Source organism: Saimiri boliviensis, chromosome 13, assembly GCF_048565385.1.
Source record: "Saimiri boliviensis isolate mSaiBol1 chromosome 13, mSaiBol1.pri, whole genome shotgun sequence".
In the NCBI taxonomy this organism is placed as follows: domain Eukaryota; kingdom Metazoa; phylum Chordata; class Mammalia; order Primates; family Cebidae; genus Saimiri; species Saimiri boliviensis.
Window position 1 is genome coordinate 31,280,001 of NC_133461.1, and position 27,850 is coordinate 31,307,850.

At 39.3% G+C, this 27,850-nt stretch overlaps 1 protein-coding gene and 1 non-coding gene across 3 annotated transcripts in view; both read left to right on the plus strand.

Annotated features, from left to right (window-relative positions):
• Positions 1–27,850, plus strand: part of SKOR2 (SKI family transcriptional corepressor 2) — a 46,389-nt gene that overhangs the window by 10,634 nt on the left and 7,905 nt on the right. The window contains exons 5-7 of one of the 2 annotated variants that reach the window (XM_039463832.2): positions 9,936–10,001; positions 10,379–10,477; positions 21,936–22,003. In XM_039463832.2, coding sequence (XP_039319766.2) covers positions 9,936–10,001; positions 10,379–10,477; positions 21,936–22,003 — 233 coding nt within the window. Of the gene's footprint in view, positions 1–9,773; positions 9,815–9,935; positions 10,002–10,378; positions 10,478–21,935; positions 22,004–27,850 lie in introns of those variants that run through there. The other variant, XM_039463833.1, reaches the window with a different exon arrangement.
• LOC120361795 (U6 spliceosomal RNA) lies at positions 6,681–6,787 on the plus strand. Its single transcript, XR_005577909.1, has one exon. It is a non-coding gene; the product is annotated as a U6 spliceosomal RNA (small nuclear RNA).

A 27,850-nucleotide genomic window follows, 5' to 3' on the forward strand; every position in this document is an offset into this window, starting at 1 on the left:
AAACCATCTGATAAGATTTATATAAACCTGTGTCCCCTTAGCCAATGTTTAATTCGATCATTATTATTGGAAAATATCAATATTTTATTTCTATGCATATATAGCTATAACAAAAAAGAATGAAATGTCTTTTCAAACTGCCTGTAAGTCAGTATGCAATTTTTTATTTTTATAGGAATTGTTCACTCCTGTGGCAACCATAAATATAGTTAATCAGAATATCTCTATGACCTTTCTCTGAACAAAGATATAGACCTGTATTTAATTGATCCCTAATGCAAATTCAGTTTAGCAACAATACTTTGTTCCAGTTGATCTTTTAGTTCATCATTTTAATTAAGCTTAGCCTTTCTTTAATCTTTCAGCCTTATCAGTAACTGTTACTTTTTGGCAATTTTGAAGAGATTACATTTTTTGAATGATTTTTTTTAAAAAAACCTCCATTAATGGTCATTAACCTTACATACACCAGATATAATTCTGTATAATTAGAGGGACCAAACAGGCAGTTCTTAAGCAGCCAAAATTACCCAAAAGCCGGGAGAACTTTTATTCATAGATCCTTTAAGATTAGACCCATGTCAGATAGATTGGGGGATGGTAGTTTGGTCAAAATATTACCTACTCAAAAATATAAATGACAGTATTTCCACTTGCAATCCCAGAGTAAGGTTGTGCATATCCATTTTGAATAACTTTAGTGAAGTTAAGTGATTTGAAATTGAATGCAGTGGGGTAAGCCTGTAAGACAGCTCAAAGCTATTGCGGGTCAAGGAAATCAGGTAAAGTGGAGTCATCCCCACTTTTCAATCCCCTTCACTGTAGAAACGCCAGTGCCATCGCAGTGCAAGCTCGGCTGCATCTTTTTATATGTATGGAAGTTTTAAAATCAATTTGATTTTCACTGGTATGATTCTCTAGTGTACTTAATATGCTATAGACAGATTTCTGAGAATAGTAAGAAGCAATTACACTTCTCATGAATATATAGCGGATGAAGCACTCTGATTCATTATTCCATTCTATTTTAGAACATGCTTCTGATTTAAAAAAAAAAAAAAGCAAAAAAGAAGAAAAATTCTTTAAAGTATAAACTAGTAGATCAGAGTTTTAATTCTCTCACTTGGTGACATTGGGCAAACACTTAAACTATTTTGTGCCTCAGTTAATCTACCTATAAAATTTGATAAAACCTCCCACCTCTAGTTTACTAGCGACATTTAGTTATGTACAATGTATTTTGAAGTCTTTCAATACATGTATTCAAAATTAAATAATTTCCTTATTTCAGATAGTAGTTTATTTTTACTTATGAAAGTTTCCTTCTTACTAATGATTATTGGAAATACAGAACTCAAGGAGATAGAGAAGGGCAATGAAAAAATTTCCAGGAAAAAAAAAATTAAACAGCATTAACTCACAATACCAGCTCTAAAACTCAAGAGCTTTCTAAATGGACTCTAATGCACTAATCAAAAATATTTAATTTACTGATTCAAGACGCAATGTGTATGCGCCTTGCAATATATTTTGATCATGAATTGTAAAGTTTGCCATAACTCTTAGTTTACTATAATCCCACTGGTATTAGTTAATCTTGCACTTGCTCCTTTTTTTTTTCACTAATGGAGTTAATATTTAGTTAGTTCATTCTGTAGCATATGCTCTCCAGTGGTAATGATTTTTTTTTCTTTTCTGTTCTGTGACCTCACTGAAGTGCCAAACGTCACAAGGGAAGTCATTCAATGTAGAATTTAACACCAAGAAATTAGAAGTCTATGTCCCACTGATAGAGGAGAAAGTTATTTAACCTTGCTTTCTATATAATTGATTTTTTAATGCCTTAATGCAAAGTGTTTTTTAAAACCTCTCTATGCCACATGTTTTGCTGTATTTTGGTTATTCTTAAGTGTACTAGTTACACTAACTGTAGATTAATTCTGACCCTATCGAAATTATACCTCTAAGATAGAGTGTCAGAGACAGAGAAAATAAAAAATCCAGAAAATCTCACTTAGAAGCAGATTATAAGACTAAGACCAATTTTAAAATTCAGAGTTTATTTGGGAGTTAAACATGTATACATGTAGCTTCTGTTCAACAGTGGCCAGGCCCTGTGCCTGCTGTTGAGCAGCAGGAGGACAGAACCTCAGTCCAGCCTGAAAGGAAAAGAAGGTGTGTTGGGGGCAGCATGCAGAGATCATTTGCAGCTTTGCACGCTGGAGACGCCTTCTATTCTAGGATGTGCTCCCCTGCAGCAGAACACAGACACTGCTAGCACATGAGTCTGTGCAAACTGTGGAAATATCTGGACACTTGACCAAAATTATACCTTTCTTCACCCAGATATTAGAGTGCATGTGAATCTCATGTATAGACACAGCCTTGAACCAAAATAATTTTATTTACTAAATTGGCTGGGCACAGTGGCTCATGCCTGTAATCCAAGCACTTTGGGAGGCCAAAGCAGGTGGATTGCCTGAGGTCAGGAGTTTGAGACCAGCCTGGCCAACATGGTAAAACCCTGTCTCTACCAAAAACACAAAAATTAGCTGGAAGTGGCGGCAGGCACCTGTAATCCCAGCTACTCGGGAGGCTGAGACAAGAGAATTGCTTGAACCCAGGAGACAAAGGTTACAGTGAGCCATTCCAGCCTGGGTGACAGAGTGAGACTCCCTCTCAAAAAGAAAAGAAAAAAGAAAGAAAAGAAAAAAATATTTACTACATTTATTTGTGAATGTGCAATTAGATGACACACTTTCTTTTTTTCTGCAGACTTCTCTGTGGACATTTTCTTTCTTCTAAAACAAAACAAAACATTTCTCCAAATACTTTTCATCAAGTGTCAACAATAGTACTGGGAGGACATAGAGGCCTTTTCAGTGATAAGCAACCACCCACTCCCTGGGGCTGCTGGCTGGGGCCATGCTTCTAAGTGCTGGTAGCTGGCTTAAGGGAAAATTTAAAAGGGAGAGAGCCAAGACAAGGAGTAGGAAACCAAGTAGGGGTGAAAGGACTGGGGGCAGCCTGGCACAGTGTCTCATGCCTATAATCCGAGCTCTTTGGAAGAATGAGGCAGGAGGATTCTCTGAGCCTAGGAGTTCGAGACCAGACTGGGCAACATAGGGAGACCTGAAAAAATTGTTTAAAAATTAACCTGGCATGGTTAATTTTAATTACTGCAGAATGACAGGCTGCAGTAAGCCATGTACACACCACTGCACTCCAGCCTGGGCAACAGAGAAAGACCCTGTCTCAAAAAAAAAAAAAAAAAAAGGAAAGAAAGAAAGAAAATAGTAGAGAGGAGAAAGAATGTATTTCCACAGAAGGGATGGGTGAATGTCACATTGTTTACTCTTCATTCAAATGTCAGGAGTTTCATATCATACCCCATATGCATGGTATACCCTACATGTGTGCAGGACATGATATTTAAAAGCCCTTACTTACTGAATTCAGAGTTCAGCTTGAGAAGAGTGATAATTGTTTAATCAGCTTCTCCTGTCCCATGTCCACCAACAGAACAGGTCATCTGACCATTCATTTGGCTCTTACAGTTAAATGAACTCTACAAATGTACAATATTTTTGCTGTTGGAGGGCTTGGCAGACATATATGTTAATTAATATTTTCAGGTCACAGTTAAAATTCAGTGCTGTGGGTTTTGTTTGTCCCTGAAAGAAATTTTCAAAGTATCAGATAAGAACAAAACTTATTTTCTACTAGAGCATCACAAATTTCCCCAGTAAACTGAATGTATAGTTAACCTCATTTAGTCAGAATATGCAAATGGATCAAAATGTTCTTTTTACATATAGGAATAAGTTAGTGCGTAAAAACCTCTCATGACAACTAAGAATTTAGAATAGCATTAGTTGGTATTTCTCTTACAAAGCAGAATGAATTAAAAAGTGCAGCAAGTATTTGTGGAATGTATTTGTACCCCTCCCTAAGGTAAAGATGATGGGGATTACCTGTAGGGTAGGTTCTCTCTGCCCTCAGAAGGTATATTTTCTAGCTGAGGAAGACCAGACTAATATACATAAAACACTAGAACATCAGGTACAAAAGTGTAGAGTAAAGACAATAAGCACTTAGGACTTCAGCCCAGGAAGGGATGAAACAGCAAGATATGCAGAAGTTGAAAAAGGCTTAAGGAAGAAAAGTGTCTTAGTCTGGCCAGGCTGCTATTAAAAAATATTAATAATAACATTGTCTGGGTGGATTAAACAATAGATCTGTTTGTCTCAGTTCTCGATGCTGGGAAGTCCAAGATCAAGGCACTGGCAGATGCAGTGATTGGTGAGGGATCTCTCTTCCTGGTTCATAGATATCATTTTTCTGGCTGCATCCTCACATGGTGGAAAAGTAGGGAGGGAGCTCTCTGGGGTTGCTTTTATAAGAGCACTAATCCCATTCATGTGTGCTCTGCCCTCATGACCTAATTACCTCCCAAAGGCCCTGCCTCCTCTAATACCATCACCTTGGCGATTTTGATTTAAATACGTGAATTTGGGGATAAGGGAGACACAGGCATTCAATCCTTAACAAGAAGAGACTTGGATGGCATTCTGATTTTGGTTGCAGAAGGAATAGAGGAGAGGGCACCTTAGGACAGAGAAATGACATAAGGCAGATGTAGGCAGCAGATGTGAAAAATAAATGCCTGTTGGGCAATAAAGACAGGATGGGCCAGGCACGCTGGCTTACTCCTATAATGTAAGAATATGCAAATGGATCAAAATAATGCCAGCACTTTGGGAGGGTGAGGTGGGTGGATCACCTGAGTTCAGGGGTTCAAGACCAACCTGGGCAACATGGTAAAACCCCACCTCTACAAAAAAATACAGATAACAAAAGTAGCCAGGCATGGTGGTGTGCACCTGTAGTCCCAGCTACCTGGGAGACAGAGGTGAGAGGATCACCTGAGCCCAGGAGGTTGAGGCTGCAGTGAGCCTGGATTGTGTGACTGTACTTCAGCCTGGGTGGCACAGCAAGACCTTGTCGAGAGAGAGAGAGAGAGAGGATGGCTCAGCAGGTTGGACAAGATTATGGGAGAACCTAGAGACTTCGGGGGAGAACTTTAGAGTGAGTGGAGTCTTTGATGGAGATCATAGGGAGCCATTGCAGGTTCTTGAGCAGAGGCTTGCCATGATATTTAAGAGAAAGTAATTATCCTAGTGCCTTGAAAGCTAGTGCTGTTGACTCTGTTGGCTGTTTGTTTGTTTGTTTGTGTTGTTCATATAATCCATTTCCTCCTCATTTGCTATTTACTGCTCATATCTGCTTCAGCATGGCACTTCTCACACCCATCTCTCTTGTACTTCCAGTTTCTAATGACATGTGAGGGCAGAGCCAAGAGTGGGGTGGAACATTCACTTAGAACAGGCATCCCCAAACTTTTTACACAGGGGGCCAGTTCACTCACCCTTAGACCGTTGGAGGGCCGCCACATACTGTGCTCCTCTCACTGACCACCAATGAAAGAGGTGCCCCTTCCTGAAGTGCGGCGGGGGGGCGGATAAATGGCCTCAGGGGGCCGCATGCGGCCCGCAGGGCCGTAGTTTGGGGATGCCTGACTTAGAACATGGAACCACTGCTGCTGGAGGACCCTGGAGAGACCAAGAAAGCAGGCTTCTGAGGTGCCAGGCTTTCTGGTCTCCAGCTGCGCTCAGCAGTGATATAGTTTCCCTGATAGGGCACGATGCTGCCTCCACCCTCCCAGGTGAACAAGATTCTCAGAAACCATTCAGATCACAGTGAACTGGTCCTGCAAATGTGCACTTGGGAAGTGCTAAGTGCTGGTTTAGACACCTTCCTAAGCAGCAGCTTTTTCTTTTCTTATTCTTTTTTTTATTTGAGTCAAAGTCTCACTCTATCACTCAGCTGGAGTGCAGTGGCCAGTGGTGCAATCATGACTCACTGCAGCCTTGACCTCCAGGGCTCAAGTGGTTCTCCCACTAAGAGTAGCTGGGACTACAGGAGCCCACCACCATATCCAGCTAATCTTTGTCTTTTTTGTAGAGACAGAGTTTCATCATGTTGCCCAGGCTGGTCTCAAATTCCTGGGCTCAAGCACTCTCTCTGCCTCGGCCTCCCAAAGTGCTGGGATTACAGGTGTGGGCCATGGCACCGCACCAGGCCTTTAGCAGCAACTTTTAGTCACCTCCATCCACAGGAGGCATTATACGCCCTAGTTACACATTACTCTCCAACTTCAAACCAGTTTTTTTCTATAGTCTTAGACATGTTTGAGGCTAGGCTTCCAAAAAATATGTTCCTTCCATGTTTTCCATCATTTTCTCTCCTACAACTCTACACTGTTAAGATCGCTATGCTTTCCCCTCAACCAACCCTCCCTGCTTTTCTTTTTCTGAGATGGAGTCTCACTCTCTCACCCAGGCTGGTGTGCAGTGGTGCAATCTCGGCTCACTGCAACCTCCGCCTCTCAGGTTCAAGCAATTTTCCTGCCTCAGCCTCCTGAGTAGCTGGGATTATAGGTGCCCAATACCATACCTGGCTAGTTTTTGTAGTTTTAGTAGAGATGAGGTTTCACCATGTTGGCCAGGCTGGTCTCCTGACCTCAAGTGATCCACCCGCCTCAGCCTCCCGAAGTGCTGGGAGTACAGGTGTGAGCCACCGCGCCAGGCTCACCAAACCCTTTTTTAAAAAGGAATCCAGTGCTCACTTTGGCAGCACATATACTAAAATTGGAACAATACAGAGAAGATTAGCATAGCCTCTGTGCAAGGATGACACACAAATTTCTGAAGCAATCCATATTTAAAAACAAAAGGGGTGAAGGGAAAACAAGGGATAAAAAAGTAAGCATTTTAATTTAGGGATGTTCCAAACCCATTCATTAATTCTGACAAAGTAAAATGTATCCAACCTGATGGAATTTTTAGAAAAATCGGGAGCTCACTGTCAACTAAATCACATTTATTTAATCTAGTATTAGACTGCCTTTTTTTTTTAACCAGATGGAAACCATTAGCAGTAATAGTGAACAAATATATCCAGGCTCCCAGAGGTCATTTTTAACCACCATTAACAATCTGGTTTTCACAGATTAGTAATATACGAAAGGCAACAGTCCAGTAAAAGATACACAAAAGGCAGCAGAAGCTTCTGTGCTTCTTATTTACCTAACATTTAGCTGTTTTAAAAAAACTTTGTAAGTGAGGCATTCGAATCCTCTAAGCTCAAAATTGGCAGATTTTACCCAGAAGATGCAGCAAAATATCTGTTTGAAATAGACACCGATACAAAGTGTTAATAAAACTTTTACAAAGCTGATGAAAAGACAAGCTTTTTATTAATGTCATCAGTAGATTTGCCTGTGGTTAATATAGTTTCCGTTTACTAGCTACTTGTTTAGTGGCTTCATACCAATGTAAAGCTACTAATCATGAAGTAGGAAAGAAATGTATTTTTACATATCATATTTTAAGTTTTAAATTCACTAATCTAATGAAACATAGTATAAGATAAACAGTCCACAAAATATACTAATGTGTCAAAAGGAATCTGGTCTACAATTTGATAAGACTATGGTTTCTAGAATTGCCTATTTACGTATAAAGATCTCATTTAAATCATGCTTTGAGTGGTTGAAAAAGTTGTAGAATGTAGTCTCATTATGCCCTGTAGACGAACGCAGAGATACATGCATGCCTCTTTCTTTTCTCATTCAGATTCAATATTGTATGCCAGTATTTTCAAAAATTCTTCATCTTTAACTGTTTAATTTAGACTGCACATAGTGTGTATGTATCTTCATTTTGAAATACTATTTTTCTTGGTTTACACATTAATAATTTGTTATCCACATTCATGTTACCCTTGTTTTAGATAATAGAATTTTTTAAGGAATTGTAGTGAGGCCTATATTTAAATTGCTTCACAGATATTTCCTCTCTATTTTCTTTTTATCTAGAGAAGAAAGCCACGGTATCAAGGTTCAAGAGTACATCTGGGCCTATAGAGAGGTCATGTCTAAGATAAGAATGTGAATGAGGTTGTAGGAATCTGATCTGGATATTAGAGAAGATACTCGCTATTAAGGAACTTAGAAATGCCAAGGATATTATTAGACTCCTTCCCCTAATGATGCTTATGTTCTGGAATATTTGCATATATTTACATAGATGTATTTACCTACACACACACGTACATGCACAAACACACACAAACATACTCCCAACAGTCATCAAGTAAAATGCACTTGAATTGCCATTGATAATATCATGCTGAAAATTTTCCTGTCTGTCCATGATAGTGTTATAGGTCACCACTTCATGGAAAAATCCTGTTTCCCTCTTTGCAGAAATTTTTACCGTGGCAATGAAATCTCCCCATACTTCTACAAGTGCCCAGGGCCATTACATTTTGTTTTTTGCTGAGGGAAAATAAAATAGTAAGGAGATCTGTGATGAATTCTGGCCCACGCCATAATTTAGAATTTACGACCTCTTGGAGTCCTTTTCAGAAACAACTGCAGACACTTTACTGAGTGCTTATTGTATGTTCAGCACTGTGCTAGGCACTGACCATACCGAGCCCCTGCCCCAAAGTAACACATGGCCCACTGAGTGAGGACAGGGAGTAACGAAACAGCACCCACCATGCTTGAGGCCTGCGAGAGGCACTCTGGGGACACAAAGGAGGGACCGGGGAAAGGGAGGAGGATCCGTGAAGCCTCAGAGCCCCTTTGTTCTGTCATACATCTTTAGACAGAAATGAAAAGCTTGATTATATTATGTGAGTACTGACGATAGTACGTTGAATTTTTAAAAAATTCTGATTAGCTAAATGATTGGATTCTGGTTTATTTAGACTAGGTTTGTGGACTCAATTTATGGCTGTGGATAAAGACATTTTCTTAGCTTGCCATCCTAGCCAGCTCATAAGAGAAACAGCATTAACGAAACAGCCTTTATGCACAATACAGTTTTCTTTGGTCAAGAAAGATCATTTAAGAGATACCAGCAAGCAGGTAGCTACGTACAAACTAATACAAGTTAACTTGTTTTATCTCTCTGTTTTAAGTTGATTTTTACATTTTTTACTTTTCATTTTGTTTAATTATTTTTTTATTTTGAGACAGGATCACCTAGGCTGGAGTGCAGTAGTGAAATCACAGTTCACTACAGCCTCAATCTCCTGGGCTCAAGTGATGCTCTCACCTCAGCCCCCCAAGTTGCTGGGACTACAGGCACACACCACCCTATTCAGCTAATTTTTGTATTTTTGTAGAGACAAGGTTTTGCCATATTACTCAGATTGGTCTCAAACTCCTGGCCTCAAGCAAACCTTCCACCTCAACCTCCCAATTACAGACATGAGCCACTGCACCCAACCTTAAGTTGATTTAAAAAAACAAAAACAACTATCAGTTATTAGGAAACCCCTCCAGGCTTATCAATTATCTTAGAAGCACAACTCAAAGTCTCCTCCCACTTCTTTTTCAGTGTCTCAAATTTTGATGGCCCAAGAAGGCTGGGCCCGTGACTCTAGTCTTGAGGACCTTCCCATTCAGACCAATTTTCCACCCTTCAAAGAGCAGTGGGACTCTGATCAGATTTCTACCAGAAATCTTAACTATCCAGACTCCTCTTTTGCCCATTCTAGCAATTTCCTTTTTTGTAAAGGATGAATAGCGGTAGGGAGCTAGAGAGGAAATAACTTCAAGAATCTGCTTTTCTGGAGCTGCCGTCACAGGCCAGGCAGGCTCTGCCTTTCTTTTCTGCACCCGCCCTCCATGGTTCAAGGGGATTGTATGCGAGTGAATGAGGACAACATTTGGTTATGAGGACTCCCAATTTCAGGTTATATTAAATAAGCTCTTTTGCAGATATTAAAAAAAATGAAAATGAAAACTTACAGAACTAGCCTACACAAAACTAATAATATTTTTTCTCCTTTTTTAAAAGGTGAACACACACAAGAAACCAATTCACCTCATTCACTCAAAAAGGATGTAGAAAATATGGGGAAAGGTAAATGGAAGTTTCGATTCTATAGAACTTCTCTTAGCTTTAAACCACTATGGAGATAATAGGAGGATATTTTTGTTCTACACCATATTTTTAGCTTGACAAGCAACATATGAATAATATATGGACCATTGGGTGGATATAATTGAGATTAATGCATACATATCAATCAATACATGACACTGTAATATAATACTTTAAAATAATATATTACATTGATTTATATTCATGGATTTCTGCACAAAATCTATCCTATATCTATGCAACACTTTTTAAATTGGTAAAAATATTTTGTCTTATAATAATAAATTGCCATATATAACAGTTCTCTGGAGAGTTATTTGTAAAGATTAGTAAAATGCCTTCTTTTTTTTTATTAGAAGAACTTCAAAAGGTTTTATTTGAACAAATAGATTTACGGAGACGACTGGAACAAGAATTCCAGGTGTTAAAAGGAAACACGTCTTTCCCAGTATTCAGTAAGAAATCACTTTTATTTCATTGTATTTATGATAATTGATTATGCTTCTATTATTAGGCTTAAGAATGTGATTCTAAGTATTAAATGATTGTGCAAAACTCACACTGTCTTCTCATGGTCTGCCTAAATATTCATAAATTTTAGTTTCTCTTATTTAGGCTTTCAGTTGACTCACAGAGAAAATTTCTTACAAGAATCTTTTGGTATTTATGTATGAATATATATGTATCTGTATGTGTATGTTGTATTTTTAAATATGTATGTAAATATATAATTAAATATGTAAATACATTTAAGTATTTAAGTATATTTAAATTATAGATTTTAAAACAAAAGAACTACTCAGGTATTTACATTCTCTAAGGTAGGCAAAACAGAAGAAAAAGTTAACTTTCACCCTCAGATTGTTCTGGATAGCTTCCTGATGCTTGAGATATGTATAAAAATGAAAATCTAAACTTTAACAATTCAAGGTACACAAATCTATTTTATTAAATGAAATTGGTATAATTTTAGTAGTTTTAGGTTCTCCATCTATATTTCATGTTAAAATTCCATTCCAAATTTAGAGGCAGAAGATATTGTAGCCTAAAAACTGTTGGTTCTACTCCCAGAGTCTTGGAATTTCCTAAGACTCTGTGGTAGGTGTCCAGATTTTTAAAATTCATCTGCCCTTGTCTGGGCCACATTGGACAAATACATCACAGTAGTGTTTTTCAAGCTTTTTGGAGTTTGATTTGGTCATACTCCCCTCTCCAGAGAAAGGAAAATGGGAAAATAGTATGCGAACTTCTTTTTCTTTTCACTTTTTTTTTTTTTTTTTTTTTGAGATGGAGTCTTGCTCTGTCACCCAGGCTGGAGTGCAGTGGTGAGATCTCGGCTCACTGCAACCTCTGCCTCCTGGGTTCAAGCAATTCGCTTGTCTCAGCCTCCCAAGTAGCTAGGACTATAGGCGCATGCCACCAAGCCTGGCTAATTTTTGTAGTTTTAATAGAGACTGGGTTTCACCATACTGGTCAGGCTGGTCTCAAACTCCTGACCTCAGGTGATCCACCAGCCTCAGCCTCCCAAAATGCTGAGATTACAGGCATGAGCCACCATGCCCAGACTGCAAACTTATTTTTCTAACTATATATATTTAAAATTATTTTTTTCTGGGGCACATTTTTAGAATGTCAGCATACTTCTTGTTATTAATCCAGAAATCACAAAACTCAAGTTGGCAATTTCTGTACCATCATCTGGGAGATTTTTAAATAACTGTGATAATTTCAATAATGTCAGTCTGAAGGTCTTAATTAGGGCTTCCTAAATGTAATCATTGGCACACTGAATGACATACTTAGGTGGCATTTTTGAATAGCACCAGGTTCCTGGTAACATATCAAACTGAGTTTGACCAGAACTTTTAGTGGAGATTCAAAACGTAGAGGTCACCATATGATGGAAGAGAGCACTGACCACAGGGAATGGGAGGGTCCGCAAAGTGTGTGCTCTCTGCATACTCCAAGGGAGGCTGGAGCTCATGATACTTAGTTATTTTGAATTCAGAGAATGCCTGCAGGCCTTAGAATGAGACTGAAAGGAGGAGAACGGCCAATAGCTTTTGATAGCATAATTAGGAATATTGTGATACTTACAGCTTTGAGAAAAGGGGAAACATTTAAAATATCTTTGAAACCATAAGAAACAGGTGCTTTGAAAGGGTGTAGGTTCTCTAACTTATTTTTCTTTTTTGAGATGGAGTTCCACTCTTGTTGCCCAGGCTAGAGTGCAATAGCCTGATCTCAGCTCACTGCAACCTCTGCCTCCTGGGTTCAAGTGATTCTCCTGCCTCAGCCTCCTAAGTAGCTGGGATTACAAGCATGTACCACCACTGCTGGATAATGTTGTATTTTTAGTGGAGACAGGGTTTCTCCATGTTGGTCAGGCTGGTCTTGACCTCCCAACCTCAAGTAATCCCAAAGTGCTGGGATTACAAGCGTGAGCCACCGCTAGTAACTTTTGAAACTGTATCTTAAGAAAGACTGCACAGTTCCTTGGCCCCAATGAGCAGGCATTGAATGATATGTTTCTACACTAGCTGATGTTTATCTAATGTTGAGTTTGCAAGTCCCTGCTTTTAGATCTAGCAGAGTGGGTCCAAGTTCCACTGAATCCCTGACATGCCCTTCTAACTCCCTATGAAACTACTGTAGTCATAACTCATCCCATTAATAAAAGCTAATTAATATTCATTCTAAGTAATCCATGATCATATATATATATATATATATATATATATATAATTTTAGTAACTGCTCTGTAATACAACATGTTTCTGTTAAACAAAATGTTAGAATGTTACATATAGTACTGGCCAGCTTCAATTCAGACCTCTCACTTACCATTTTGATCTGTGTTAATATGTGTCCTCTGTGATTGCCACATACATGAAACACTTCAATTAAATAGTAACAGGAAAATTTCCTCTTTTTTATCTGCAACATACTCCACTGACCAAGGAAGTGGCATGTGTGTGTGCCCAAGTTTAAATAATGCGTGGTTTAGACACACCGCAAAGAGGCAGTCAATTTCACACAGATGAAAATAGCAAATGCACATTATGTGCTTGTTAACTAAATGTGAGGGGCCATGAGGCTAGGAGACAGCTTTAGATTCACGTAGATGAAAAGGGGAATACCGAGCTTCGTGAAGCCTCATCGGAAAGTAGCACAGAGGAATTCTCGTGAGAGTTTTGCGAAGCTTTTTACTAGGAGGTGAACAGATGCTCACAGTCACCACACTTAAAATCCAGTTCACTTAGAGCACTCCGGACCTAGGCTAGGAGCTGTAGCATGTGAGAATTGAGAATCTAGGCTCAAAAATCAACCAGAACTGAGTTCATTTTCAGGCTCTGCTACTTGCTGGTTGTATGACCTTGAAAACTGTAAAATGGGGTAGATAATTCCTGTCTCATAGAAGAACTAGAGGACTAAATGAGAGATCTATGTGAAGTGCTGTGCACATGCTGGGCACAGGATAAGTACAATTTATGATGGTGATTATGAAGCAGAAAGAGGAAAAGGAGAGGAAGAGCACTGAGCTCTAGAAAAGCATTTCTGAACTTGGGTCTAAATATTTGGCATCTGGCCAGGTGCGGTGGCTCACACCTGTAATCCTAGCACTTTGGGAGGCCAAGGCGGGTGGATCACTTGAGGTCAGGAGTTTGAGACCAGCCTAGCTAACATGATGAAACCCCATCTGTACCAAAAATATAAAAAATTAGCCAGGCATGGTAGCACGCTCCTATAATCCCAGCTAATCAGGAGGCTGAAGCAGGAGAATCACTTGAACCCAGCAGGCAGAGGTTGCAGTGAGCTGAGATTGCACCACTGCGCTCCAGCCTGGGTGACAGAGCGAGACTCCATCTCAAAAAAGAACAAATATTTGGCTTCTTGTCATGTTTCTGAGGGTTACTGAGGACCACAGGAATAGTCCTGAGCATAGAGAGGGTACAAATAAAGATAACAGAGACAAGGGGCAGGAGGAGGAGAATGAGGAGGTGGGAGGAACGGTAGAGGGAAAAAGGAGAAGGAGGAGGAAGAGACAGAAAAGGAGGATGAGGGAGGAAGTTGGAGGAGGAAGAGGAAACAAGTCTCCACACTTGGGAAGCAGCAGTTGGGAGGAGAAAGAGAAACAAGCAAGTCTGCACTTGCTGGGACAGAGGCTTCCAGAGCTGCTCTCCGTTAATACTATGTGTGGCCCTGATGGGGAAATCTGGGGAGGAGAAAACAGGGCAAGGCAGGCATTTGCCATTACAGCAGAGTCAGAGAAGCACGGCGGGTCCTAGAAAGGGTTTCAGATGTGGACCTACTTTCTAGCTGAGTAACCTTAGGCAAGTTCCCTGATCTCTTTTCAACAGTGTAACAATACTACTACCTGCCTCCTGGGGTTGTGGAGAGGATTAAATGAGTGAAAGCCATGAAGTGCTTAGCATAGTGACAAATGCATAGTAATTACCATTTAACGTGAGTTGTTGCTACTATATACTGTTTTAAAGTTTGATGCTGGCATTCTTGTAGTGACTGCATAGTAAACCAGCGAATGTAAGAAACCAGAAGTTTTAGAGGTCTATCGAGCTGTCATTATAGAGGGTGGAACAGGCAGTGAAACTTGTTTTGATACCAGACAGTAAGTTTCAGCAAAAAACCGGGTAGGACACAGCAGAGAGGCAGGGAGGGTATCCTAAGGAAAGAGGAGAAGCTGGAATTGGGTGGGAGTAGGTGTTTGGGGAAATGGATAAGGAGGGGCTCCACTGTTATCAAGGTTACTTTGAGGTGGCAATAGGATGTCTGGTCAAACATGTTTTGCAATGACAATCATATTCAATTGGACAGCAGTAAATTATTGAAGGTAACCCCCAATGCCACCATCCCAAATGCCCTCGCTCACAACTGGTCTGACCGTTTTTGCATCTGTAAATCCGGAAGTCATTTTTGCCACCGCATTATGTACACCTTTCCCAGCAAATCTCTCTTCTTCCTCTTTTCCTCCAACACCCTATGCCTTCCTTTATTACAGCATTCACGCTTTTGCTGTAGTTTTTATTCATTTTGCTTTCTTCCCATCGGCCATCTTGTAACCTCAGAGCCTAGCCCTGAACCTGGGACCTGCTAAAGGAGGGAATGAGTGGGGAAGGCTCTCACCAGCAGGGCACCCTGCGTCCTCCCCTCCCTCCTCCACTCCAGCCCTTTCTGCCGGCTGCTCTTAGCCCTGTCTTCCTAAAACTCTAGATTTGGCACCAAATCTTCACCTCAAGAAAATAGAGTGATTTGCACTGTTTATCATGGTCATATCTAAGTTAACTCCTATCTGAGTCTCAAAACCCCTTATAATTGTGTGCCCCTCCCCCAACCTCTCCACCCTTATTTCTGTTTCTCCACGGCTCAGCTCCAGTTACCTGGCAGACCACTCTCTCCTCTTGCCCTTCACCTCTGTACACTGTGTCCTCTAGTCCAGAATGCCTACCCTCATCCAAGTCCTCCTCCTTATCTGAGACACAGCTAAGGTTTTGCCATGTCCAAGAAGCCCTGCCACTCTTGCAGTAGGCACCGTTTTCTGAAGTCCTGTTGTGTTCATTTCTAGTACCACGGGTTTTCCTGTGTTGACTCCTCTTCTGTTTCACCCTGTTACTCTCCTCTCCCTCTCTCCTTCCCCGCATTGTAAATAGATTTGGGAAGGGCTACTCAGAATGTTCTTCCATTGCCACCTGTATAGCACCTGGCATATTGCGGGTACGTAACATACACTCAGTAAATGATTGATAGGAACATTGGGGTCATACTTGGAAAGATTAAAACTGACAATGAAGGATGAAATTGGATCACTGAAGACTGTTGCATAAAGGAGAGTATCCAGGGCTCAGGAGTTGAATCCTTAAGATTTGCAGGTCTAGTGACAACTTCATGGCACTTACAGGAACTGAGTGGAAAGGGCAGTTGGTTATTACAGGAAAGGACTAATGAATGGGGTTTATGAAAAATGTTAGATTTCATCTAAAATGTCATCATTTAGATTCTTATAAAGAATTGCTCTTCCAAATTACTGTTAAAAGAGTCCTTGTTATTAAAAACAAATGACATCTAATCTACCTGAATATGGTTGTCTGCATCTTTCACCTGTGACCATTACTGAATTCATTTTATGTTCAGTGGTTTCTCTCCTTCCTTCTTTCCTTTTGTAGCATACTCTGGAAGACGAAGTGGCAGGGGGCAGGGAGGGGGCAGAGCAGATTCCAAAATACTGTACAGATTAAAAGCTTTGGTCCTTTCAGTAGGAGAGAGCTATGGAAAAAAAATTTTTAAAGTTTTGGCTGGGCACAGTGGCTCAGGTCTGTAATCTCAGCACTTAGGGAAGTCAAGGCAGGAGGATTGCTTGAGCCCAGGAGTTCAAGATCAGCCTGAGCAACATGCTGGAACGCTGTCGCTACACACACACACACACACACACACACACACACACACACACACATTAGCCAAGCATGGTGACAGGTACATGTAGTCCCAGCTACCCAGCTACTAAGGAGGCAGAGGTGGGGAGGAAATTTGAAACCCGGGAGGTCAAGGCTTCAGTGAGCTGTGGTCCATTGCCCTCCAGCCTGGGTGACAGAGCAAGAACCTGTCTCGAAAATTTAAAAAATTAATAAAAAGGTTTAATGGTTGTTTTAAAACAGTGATAACAAAATAAAGACGTTGTAAACAAATTGAACCCTAAAGCCCACTACTTGCTTAGAACATCCCAGGTGAACCAAATGTACCCTATGGGTTTGTCTTCTTACTTTTGCTTCTAGGAATATAGGCTAGATACTTCTTATTGCTGTTTGGAAAACAAGCGTTTCCAGCTGTCTTGAGTTTGCAGTGTGCTGCCTAGCTGCTGTGTTGGTTGACTTGCTGCACTTCAGTGTTTTCCGTTGCTACTTCCTTTTATATTATCATTTTCCAAAACTAGTTGGGTTATAAGTGATTCTCATTAGGGAAGTCGGCTTAATGATTTTTTCCATATTCAATTAAATTGCGCCTTCATCAATCTTTAGAACATAGAAAAAATATGGCTGGGTGTGGTGGCTCACGCCTGTAATCCCAGCACTTTGGGAGGCCATGGCAGGCAGATCACTTGAGGTTAAGAGTTTGAGACCAGCCTGGCCAAAATGGTGAAACCTCGTCTCTACAAAAAATACAAAAAAATTAGCTGAGCGTGGTGGCACATGCCTTTAACCTCAGCTACTCAGGAGCCTGAGGCAGGAGAATCACTTGAACCTGGGAAGCAGAGGTTGCAGCAAGCCGAGATCATACCACGGCACTCCAGCCTGGGCGAGAGTGAGACTCCGTCTCAAAAAAAAAAAAAAAACATAGAAAAAAATTAGATTTTTGTATGTTTGCCAATTAACAATCTTTATATCTCAAAAGCTGTACACATCCTTGTTGTGGAAAATGTTAAGTATGCAGAAATAAAAAGGAAATAAAACAAAAATCACCCACACTCTTGCCACCTGGAGATAACCAATGTTAATATTTTGGAGCTTCAACCTTTTTAAATCCATATTAAATGCTTTTTTAAAACAAAATGAAATGTAATACACACCATTTTTTACTTTTTTCTTTTTTTTTTTTTTCCTTTTTTTTTAAGCTGAAATGTGCCTCTTTCTATTACTACACAGCAGTGTATATACTGTTATGTCGGACATTAAGGTTTGTCCAAGTTTTTGGACAACTGTAATGAAACCTGTGGGGATCTGAGGGATCCAAGATGCCTCTGACCACGGTGATAAACTGAGGTGAATCAGGAAGGAGGGGCTGTGGGAAGCCGATCTGGCTTCAAATCAGTTTATTTTGTTGTTTAAAAAAAAAATTTTTTTTTTTTTTTTTTTTTTTTTTTTTGAGACAGAGTCTCACTCTGTCACCCAGACTGGAGTGCAGTGGTGCACTTACTTCCAGGGGATCACAGAAGATTCTAATTTTAGAGGAGGAAACAGCTAAGGGCAATTGCACTATTATTTCCTTAGGTTTTGCATGTATGCACTATTGTCTCCTTAGGTTAAACTCCTAAAAATGCTGCTGTGGCAAAGGGCATGAACTTTTTAAAGGTCTTACCATATCATTTCAAGTTTCTTTTCAGAAAGTTTGGACTAATTTCTGCTTCCATCTTCAGAACAACATGTATCATCTTTTCATTTAATCTTTGCTAATTTAAATGGAAAATTTGGAATCTCATGTTATTTCCTTTTCTTTTGTTGCCAGTGATGTTGAACATCTTTCATGTATCTAGCATCCTTTCATATGTTTTGTGAATGCCCATTTCTATTCTCTCCCCATATTTCTGTTGATGTGTTCATTTTCTTACTGATTTCTGTAAACCGTCTATATACTAAAATGTTAATTCTTTGACATGTTGCAAGTATTTTTTTTGTTTGTTTCAATTACCTTGAAATGTTGACTATGGTGTTTTATGTTTGGGGAGTTTAATCTGTTTATAACATATTGACATACCAAAGTTTTAAATTTCTGTCTTATCAATCCGTCTTTTTCTTTTTTTGTTGTTGTTGTTCTTGTTTGTTTTGTCTTTTATGCTCTTCCCCACTCCAATCTTAAAAAAAAAATTCACCTTTTTTTTTTTTTTTTTTTTTTTTTTGAGATGGAGTCTTGCTCTGTTGCCAGGCTGGAGTACAGTGGCACAATCTTGGCTCACTGCAACATCTGCCTCCCAGGTTCAAATGATTCTCCTGGCTCAGCTTCCCAAGAAGCTGGGACTACAGGCACTCGCCACTATGCCCAGCTAATTTTCATATTTTTAGTAGAGGCGGTGTTTCACCATGTTGGCCAGGATGGTCTTGATCCGTTGACCTTGTGATCTGCCCTTGGCCTCCCAAAGTGCTGGGATTACAGGTGTGAGCCACCACACCCAGCCCATTTTTTCCAGTACTTTAATGGCTTTTTTTTTTTTTTTTTTTTTTTTTTCATTTTAACTTAGGGAATTAAGTGTGCTGTTATACAAAAATGAACATGAGTTAACTTAGGACTAGTTTTCATCATTCCACTCTGAATTGCCCTTAGCTGTTTCCTCCTCTAAAATTAGAATCTTCTGTGATTCCCCAAAAGTAAGTGCACCACTGCACTCCAGTCTGGGTGACAGAGTGAGACTCTGTCTCAAAAAGAAAAAAAAAAAAAATTTATGACAAAATAACTGATTTGAAGCCAGGTCAGCTTCTCACAGCCCCTCCTTCCTAATTCATCTCAGTTAATCACCCTGGTCAGAGGCATCTTAGATCCCTACAGACAGAAGAAAGTATTCTCCTTCACAGAGGGAGAGCTGCTTGCCACGTGCTCCAGTGTCTGGAACCACACTGATCTTCTTGGAGGCCTTCGGGCCAGAGTGCAGGACCAAGTGTTAGAACCAGGGCAGTTTGTGGAGGGCTGGTTTCCCTGCTGCCCTGCGCCCTTTGACCCACCTCTAGAGCATCCAGACTTGGTGGGGGGGTGCCAGTTCCTCACATGGTACCTTATACCTATTGTCATTGGTGTAAATCAAAATCTTTCCCTCCCTTCTCCTGCACAGGAAAGTCAGGTGGGTACGTGGAGCCCAATCAAATCAGCTTATTTTGTAATCAAAAAAAATTTCTTTTTTGGGGGAGGGGGTGGGACAGAGGCTCACTGTCACCCAGACTGGAGTGGAATGGTACAATCTCAGCTCTCTGCAGTCTTGACTTCCCAGCCTCGGGTGATTCTCCTACCTCAGCCTCCTGAGTAGCTGGGACTACAGGTGTGCATCACCATGCCCAGCTAATATTTTGTATTTTTAATAGAGACAGGGTTTTGCCATGTTGCCCAGGCTGGTCTTAAACTCCTGGACTCAAGCAGTACTCCTGACTCGGCCTCACAAAGGACTGGGATTATAGGTATGAGCCACCACGCTTGGCCTGTCATCAAATCTTAAAATGCTAGAGCAAGAAAAGATCTGAAAGACCCTATTATTCCACACCTTTGTTTCTTTAGATAAAGGCCTGAGGCTCTAGAGTGGAGTAGTTACCATAGGTGGCAGAATCTCAACCTGCTGATGGATAATTCTGTGTGTTTTCACTCCTCATTTATTAGCTATCCCCTGCCGTGTTCCAGGCACTGTGGTGGCCTTGAAAATTTAAGAGTCTAAATGTATCTTCCTGCCCTCTAAGAACTCAACTGTTTAGCAGGGAGACAGATGGGTAAGAAGTAATCATAGCATGTGTTATGGATGCATTAATAGAGGTATGGACAGTGTGCTAAAGAAGTTAAAAAAAAAGCGGGGATAAATAATTCTGGTGGAGAGGCTGCGGAATTGGAAAAGACTTCCTGGAGGGGGTAACATTTGAACCGGATTTTAAAGAAAAGGCAGCTGTTTGCTGCAAGGGCAAGATCACAGCAGGGGTGAAGGCACAGAGGCTGGAAGTACAATGCACATTTGAGGACTGGAGAGTGGTTTGGTGACTGGTGGGGTGCAGGGGGTTTCCTCTGTGCCCTCTGCTGCAGCCAGCTGAGCCATATGCGGTTCCCCTCTCCTCCTTCCCTGTCTTTATGTAGAATGCTGTTCTCCACGTGTCTGCTCAAGCAGCTCTTCCCTCCAATGCTCCCAGAATGAATGAGGGCTCCTCCCTCAATCTTTGCAAGGCACCATGTACTTCGCTCTATTACAGTGACTTTGACCTCAAAATCAGAGGTGACAGTAGGGATTGGGTCTTTTTAAAAAAATAAATTAGAACACATGTTTGGGGTTGGATAAGAAATTCAAACAGTATGAAAAGGTGGAAGTTGAAAAAAATAAAAAGAACAAAGTCTTTTCTTCTCTAAGTACCCAGGGTCTCATGAGTGGTAAAGGATTTACTATCTTGAAAGTGATGGAAAGCCATTCCATCACTTTTCTTTTTAAGCGGGGAATTAAAGGTATTTGGAGAGGAAGGGACTGGAGGCCAGGTGGTCAGCTGGAAAATGATCCAGGGATGAGGTGCCTACATGTGGGAGGTAACTAGCAAAGAGGGGAGGGGATGAAGGTAGAACACATAGGACTCACACAGGAGTTGGCTGTGGAGATGAAAGGAAGAGAAGAAAGGATAATGATGAAGTTTCTGGTTTCCTCAAGCTGCTGCCCTATCAACCACAAATTCAATATGAAATCGTGCTAATTTCTCCTTCAATGCGGAAAAAGGCAAAGTTAGTCAAGTCCACACTTTTAAAAAGATCACATGGAGAAGATGTAACATTAAACTGTGCATTTGGAAGTCATTATTTTTTCTACTGCAATAAATATCATCAACACGTAGAATAGCAAAAATATTTTGCATGACAATATCTCTTAACGTTCTCTCCTCAGATTAAGGTAAGGTCTGTAGAAAGGACAAAGAAGGACCATAAAATAAGGCTGATCCCAGGGTGAGAGAGTTTGCTGCATTGGCGAGTCAGGCCAAAGTACTCTCTTAGGAGTGAGATGAGCTGCAGTGAAGCCAGGCAGGCATTTTTCACAGACCTACATCTTATTCACCCAGAAGGTATTATGTACAGGAGGGGCAGCATTTGCTATGCTCAGCTCTGTCTGATGTCTGCCCCACTCACTCATGCTGGACTTCTGGAGACAGCAGAAGCTCTCAATAACTGTGATTTGCACAAGTGTGCAAAGGTTAAAGAACATGATTGTGTGGGATGTTTCTGTGTAATTATATGCAAGAGATTATAGTAGATGGAATATGAGATGCTGTAAAATATAAGACATACTCAGAATTTACTGTCTAGTCTGATTATAGAATGTTGAAAACATTCTTCAAACAAGCATTTAATTTACCTACAAAAAAAGACTTAAAAGTAGGGGCTGTCTGTGGGACTATCAATGAGGTTTTTACTAGATAAAGTAAAATATTTTACACTTAATCTTTCTCTATCTCTCTCTCCTATCAGATAATTTTCAGGATCAGATGAAAAGGGAACTAGCCTACCGAGAAGAAATGGTGCAACAGTTACAAATTGTAAGATGCATTTCTACTTAAAAATAAATGCAACTTGATTGGTTTGTTTTCAGACTACCTAATACGTATGAAACCGCTCATGTTTTTGCATGAAATCCTTTGGTCCACTTACCTCTCAGCTGGCTTAGATGCTAATTACCAAGAGATTTACTTAGACACAGGATAAACAGATGTGGCAGTATGTTTCCTCTAAATATAACTACCTACCATGTGTTAACAGACAGATGTGTAAATTATCTCTGTGGGTAAACCAAAGGTACCTGCATTTTCTTCCATTGTGCAAACTTCCAAACACAATGCTGGGCTCTACTTGGAGCTCCATGAAGGGCAGCTGTCTTCCATCCTCTCCTCTATTCACTACCCACACCTGAGCCAGGCCCTCCACTACCAATAAAATACAATTAATTCGCACAATTAATCAATTAAACTCACTTGAAGGACGATGAAACAAATGATTTCCAAATGAAACGTATTACTCTACCCTAATCATTTCTAAAAATGGACACTAAGATCTATTTACATGGAAAAAACAGGAAGATGTCTGATAAGTAAATGTAGTGGTTTTGTTTTGGGTTTTTGTTAGCTTTCTCAATATCTTGCCCTTTGTCACCATGTAGATACATCTAGTATTATTCATTAGGGCTTTTAAAGCAGTCTCCCAAGCTTCCTTACTATCATGAATACAATGAGGAAAATTATTTCTGCTCAATATTTATAAGGTATTTTTAATCACCTAGATAAAGACACATATTGATCCTTAGTGATATTCCCAGCATAATTATTATCCTTCAGGTTGCCTAACATGTCTGTACTGATCTGTGCTGCCTTTCAGCCATTAAGCATGGGTCCGTGTGTGTGTGCCTGTCTTGTCTACAGAGCCAGATGTCTAGTTCTTTTGTCAGGATTATTTAAGAAAGGTAGTTATTAATGTTTCCATTCTTCATTGGACAAATCATGCAGTGTTAGTGGAGATTCCTAAGAGTCGTTTTTGAAGCAATCGGTTTTCCTTGATCTAGCTCAAGTGCTCGTTAACAACTCTCAGTTCTGAAAACCACTACATAAGATGCAGCTTAAACAAGATTTTCTTCTCATATTGGTTTTGTTTGCACCTAAATTTACTGGGGAGCAGAGGATTTTCGTATTGATATAATAACAAATTTCCATTCTTAGCTTTTGATTCCTTGATAAGAGCTGTAATTACTTGCTGTGAATATATTTATTGTTTTCTCTGTTTAAAGGAAAATTTTAAATAAAAGATTCGATGTAGAGGAATATAACATTTTAAGACCTTCCTTATTTTATACAAGACATCATTTTCAGGGTTTTTTATTATTATTATTTTGTTTGTTTTTGTTTGTTTTTTGTTTCTGTTTTTGTTTTTGAGACAGGATCTCACTCTGCTGCACAGGCTGGAGTGCAGTGGTGCAATCACAGCTAACTGCAGCCTCAAACTCCTGAGCTCCAGCAATCCTCCCACCTCAGCCTCCCAAGTAGCTGAAACTGCAGGTGTGCATCACCATGCCTGAGTAATTTTTTAATTTTTTGTAGAGACAGGGTCTTTCTGTGTTGTCCAGGCTGGTCTTAAACTCCTGGCCTCAAGTGATCCTCCCACCTGGGCCTCCTAAAGTGCTAAGATTACAGGCATGAATCACTGCACCTGGCCCATTTTCAGACCTTTAAAAGAAAAAAAATTGCCACAGGTATAACAAAAAAATTGTGATTTCAGGCGGTAGTGGTAAGTATAGCTAAATGGGCATTAGGAAAGGAAGCAATATTTCTTTTAGTGCCCCGATTTAAGGCCAGTTATGTAATCTTAATGTCTTAATTTTCTTTGGCATTTGGTTTCTTTAGTAAAAGAGGAAATTATATTGCATCTATGTGATAAGTAGGTAGGCTTGATAGAGGAAAAAAGGTCTCATGTCTTTTGAGATAGTTGGTACATGGAAGATAAAAATTGGTATTACTAAATTATTTTATTGTACTGTATTATAAAATATTTTATCATGTGTATTCATCTATCTAGACAAATGTTGTTAATTCACATTCCTATAGATAGTAAACTATTCCTGGTAGCAAATTAAATAGTTTGGGAGAAGCTGGAATTTCCCACCCCTGTTCCCCTGCCCTTGTAGGTACCATATAATTCCTGACACACACAAAGGTACATCCAGGGTAACAACATGAAAATTGGTGAAATCGACATGATTTGTCCCTCCTGCTTCTTCCCCTTTTTCTGTGCCCCTACCATTAGATGCCCAGGGTTTTCATGCTGACTCCAGTACTTAACACAGTGTGCAGCATCAAACAGCTGTCTGTAAACATTTGTTGAATGAATCACTACCCATGATGACCCTGACCCAACTCTGATACTCTCATACAGCAGTCTTCTTAATTCTTTTCCAGATTTCCCTGGCTTGGTCCTGGTTTCTCCAAGTGTTATTTTACACTAAGCAAATACTACTACCACAACTCCTAAAGAAAGGAATACTAGCAAAATTGGGGGAGCTTCTGTATTACTGCACTGTTTGCACCTAACAGACATGAGCTTTAACATCTGTAACTTGGGATTAAGACCCATCCCATATAGTTCAGTGTCAGTTCCTCAACCAAAAGGAATGGCTGTAAGGTTTAACCTAGTGCCCTGGTAGGGATATTATAAGGTGCACGTGAATAATAAACACAAAATGTACATAAAAGCCATAAAATGCTATGCCAATTGAAGTAATCAATTTAATGGTGTGGCCCTTCTCAAAGTATTACCTACAAGAGTGGAGCTATTCAAGCCCTAGTGGCTAGATATACTTTTGTGCAGGAAGGACCCATGTTTGCATACTATTTGCTTTAGAATCGAGATTGCAGTTTCAATGTTACTTGAACAGAAATGTATCCAATTCCTTATTCAGCTTGATGTATGTGTCAAAGTACCTGGGGGAAAATGTCTTTAGAAAATTCTATCTAAAGATTATCAAGAAATTGCAAAGTATCACAATTGCTGGTTTTCTGAATATTTTAGTTGAATGATATTATTCATCAGTCAGTATGGTTGCATGTTTTGCTTCCTGAAAACAGAACAATGCACTCAAAATTATTTTATATTTAAAGTTTACAGAGCACATATTATGGAATAGGCTTTTTTTCTTGAGATGACATAAAAACCCACTCTATCTTGCAGTCATGGAGAATTCAAATATATTAAAACCATCATATTTTGTAATGATTCCCAAAGACCCACAATGCATTTATCCTATGTTGTTAAAAAGTGTTTCTATTCAAAAAACTTATATCGAAAGTGTCTTGGGTATCATTGCCATAGAAAGAAAACTTATGAATTTCTTTGGCTTCTGCATTTTTAGATTCTCTGTTGACTGTCATTTCTGTACCGTTGCTTCTTTTTCCCATGTTAAATGTAAAGTTGCAATGACTACAGAGTCAAATGATTGACTCTCTTTGTGTCTTTATAAATGAATGTGCATTTGTCTCAATGTGAGATTGAAAGCATGTGAGGAATTATTTAACATTTATACATGGCTTTAAGCTTCCTTTTTTTTTAAAAAAACAACATTTGAGTTTTGTGGTATTTAACATGGTTTGTATTAAAGTCCCCCACCGCTGCCCTGGGTTTTCAAGTGCTTATAGCATTTTTATGACTAAGCCACATTTAGTTATGCAAAACAAAGAAATATATTCCTATCATTATGAACCAAATACATACGTTTTTAAATTTAGCACGTTTATGAAAATGTAAATATTTAGTGCAATAAAGGATAAAGGATTTCTCTTTCACAAATGAATTGTCATTCTAGGAAACATTTATTCAATGTTAAAAGCAAAACTTATCAGTCCTTAGGATTAAGAAGCTGACTGAAGATTTTTATTCAGTGAATAACCTTTTGGTTAAAGTTTTTGCAACGACTGGAATATAATAACTTAGAACATGAGCTGAGACTGTGATTATGCCTTGATAACCTTTTTCTTTCATTACAAATTTGGCAATAATTTATAAGGAAGTATATCTGTGTATAAGCTACTATTGTAGATTTGAAGACACCGCCCTTTTATTTTTTAGTCATAGTTCTTGAAGGACATCGTGACGCTGCAACACAGAGCACTTGATAAATGGCTAGACCCAGATTCGCATTCTTTGAGTTTGTCAGATCGCTACCACCAGGCATGTTGATTGGGAAAATATGCTAGTCTTGAAGTGCCCTCTGCTGTTTTTCCATAATGCTGCAGGCACATACGGCTAGGGGAAACTGCTCTCAAAGTTCTTCATTAAAAGCCTCAATTAAAATAATGTTCAATCAATAGATTAAGGACTAATGTTTTGTTCACTGTGGACTTGTAAAACAGCAGTTTACAACTTCCTGATGGTGGGAGTGCAGTGTGTCTTCACAGAGAAAGGAGCAAGAAGTCGTTATCTTTGCTGAAGGAGTGCTTGCTCTTTGGCAAGGATGTAGCTCTTCAGTAAGATGGTCTTTTCTTGGAGGTTCTCCAGTATTCATTAGGATGGGAACGTGCCCAGATTTTTACTGTATCAACCTAGAGAGTTTGTAAAAATATGTCTTACATCTTTATTTTTTTTTAAGGTAGATAGAACCATTACTGTTTTGCACTATATTTTTAGAAGAAGATCCCTGGACCACAAGATTTTGATTCTGTATCTAAATATGCATCAAAAGGAGGTCCTTGCAAGTCAGGGGGGATTTAATGTAAGCCTGAACTTCTGTGGAAGCTGCCTTAAAATTCTCTAGCAGTAGACAGACTTTGGCTACTGTGTGTCTGTTTCCAATTATTGATCTACTGCTGTGCATCTGGACAGAGCTGTGTGTCCATTTCCAATTACTGATCTGCTGTGCACCTTGACAGTGCAATCAGTTGTTCTTTAGTTATGTAGCCTTTTTCTTCTTATTGTTCTCCTTTTCAGATGTCAACTGATCTGAATGTGTGAGCTCAGGTTAACTCTCTTGGCACAAACTAGGAAGTTCCTTTTTTTTTTTTTTTTTTTTTTTTTTGTAAAACCCCAGTTCTTTTGATCTGCTATAACCAATTAAGTAATTTAAAGTCACATAATACTTTAAATTTTTTTTCTCCATGCCAATCTCGGCAATTTCCAAGTTGGTCAAAATGAAAAAAAAAAAAAGCTTTTGTAAGTCCTATTGTAGGACACTTGCATGTAATAACTACTTTAAATCAAGCCTCTAAAATCCTTAGCTTCTGAGTTGCGGAGAATTTGCTTAGATGTCTGCAAGTCCAATGTTGCATTTTATGGAATCTGAAGCACCATCAATTTTAAGAGGCACCATTACTTGAATCACAAAGAAAAAAGGTGTCAACTATAATTCTAAGATACCATCAATTATAATACATCTGAGTTCAGAAATGTTAAAATGTGAGGGGAGAAACTGCATCTTGGAATCAGTGAAATACTGTAGTTTTCATGATCAACTGGCTATGCTACTATAATCTTTCTTTACCATTCTGAGTAAAATATTTGATTCTCAGGTCACTACTTTTTGCTTTTTATCTTTGTTGTTTTTTGGCTTTTATTTCATTTTGTTTTAATGAAATACACTTTAAAAATCAACATTCTAGTGGGAATAATTCTTCACCCCAGTTTAAATTCCAGTCTGGATCCTTGGGATTCATATGTGCTTATTTGGAAATGTTCTTTTTTTCCTGAGTCTTTTTTTTCCTTTTCCTTCTCAACTTCCTATCTTAATGAAATGCTGTGTTACTGCTTCTGAAAAAAAAGAAAGAAGGCATTTTAACTTAGCTCTGAAAGTAAACCCTTCAGGTGTGTTTCTTTGGATTAGGATGAGTAGTTTACTCCTTTAACGAGATGGCCCA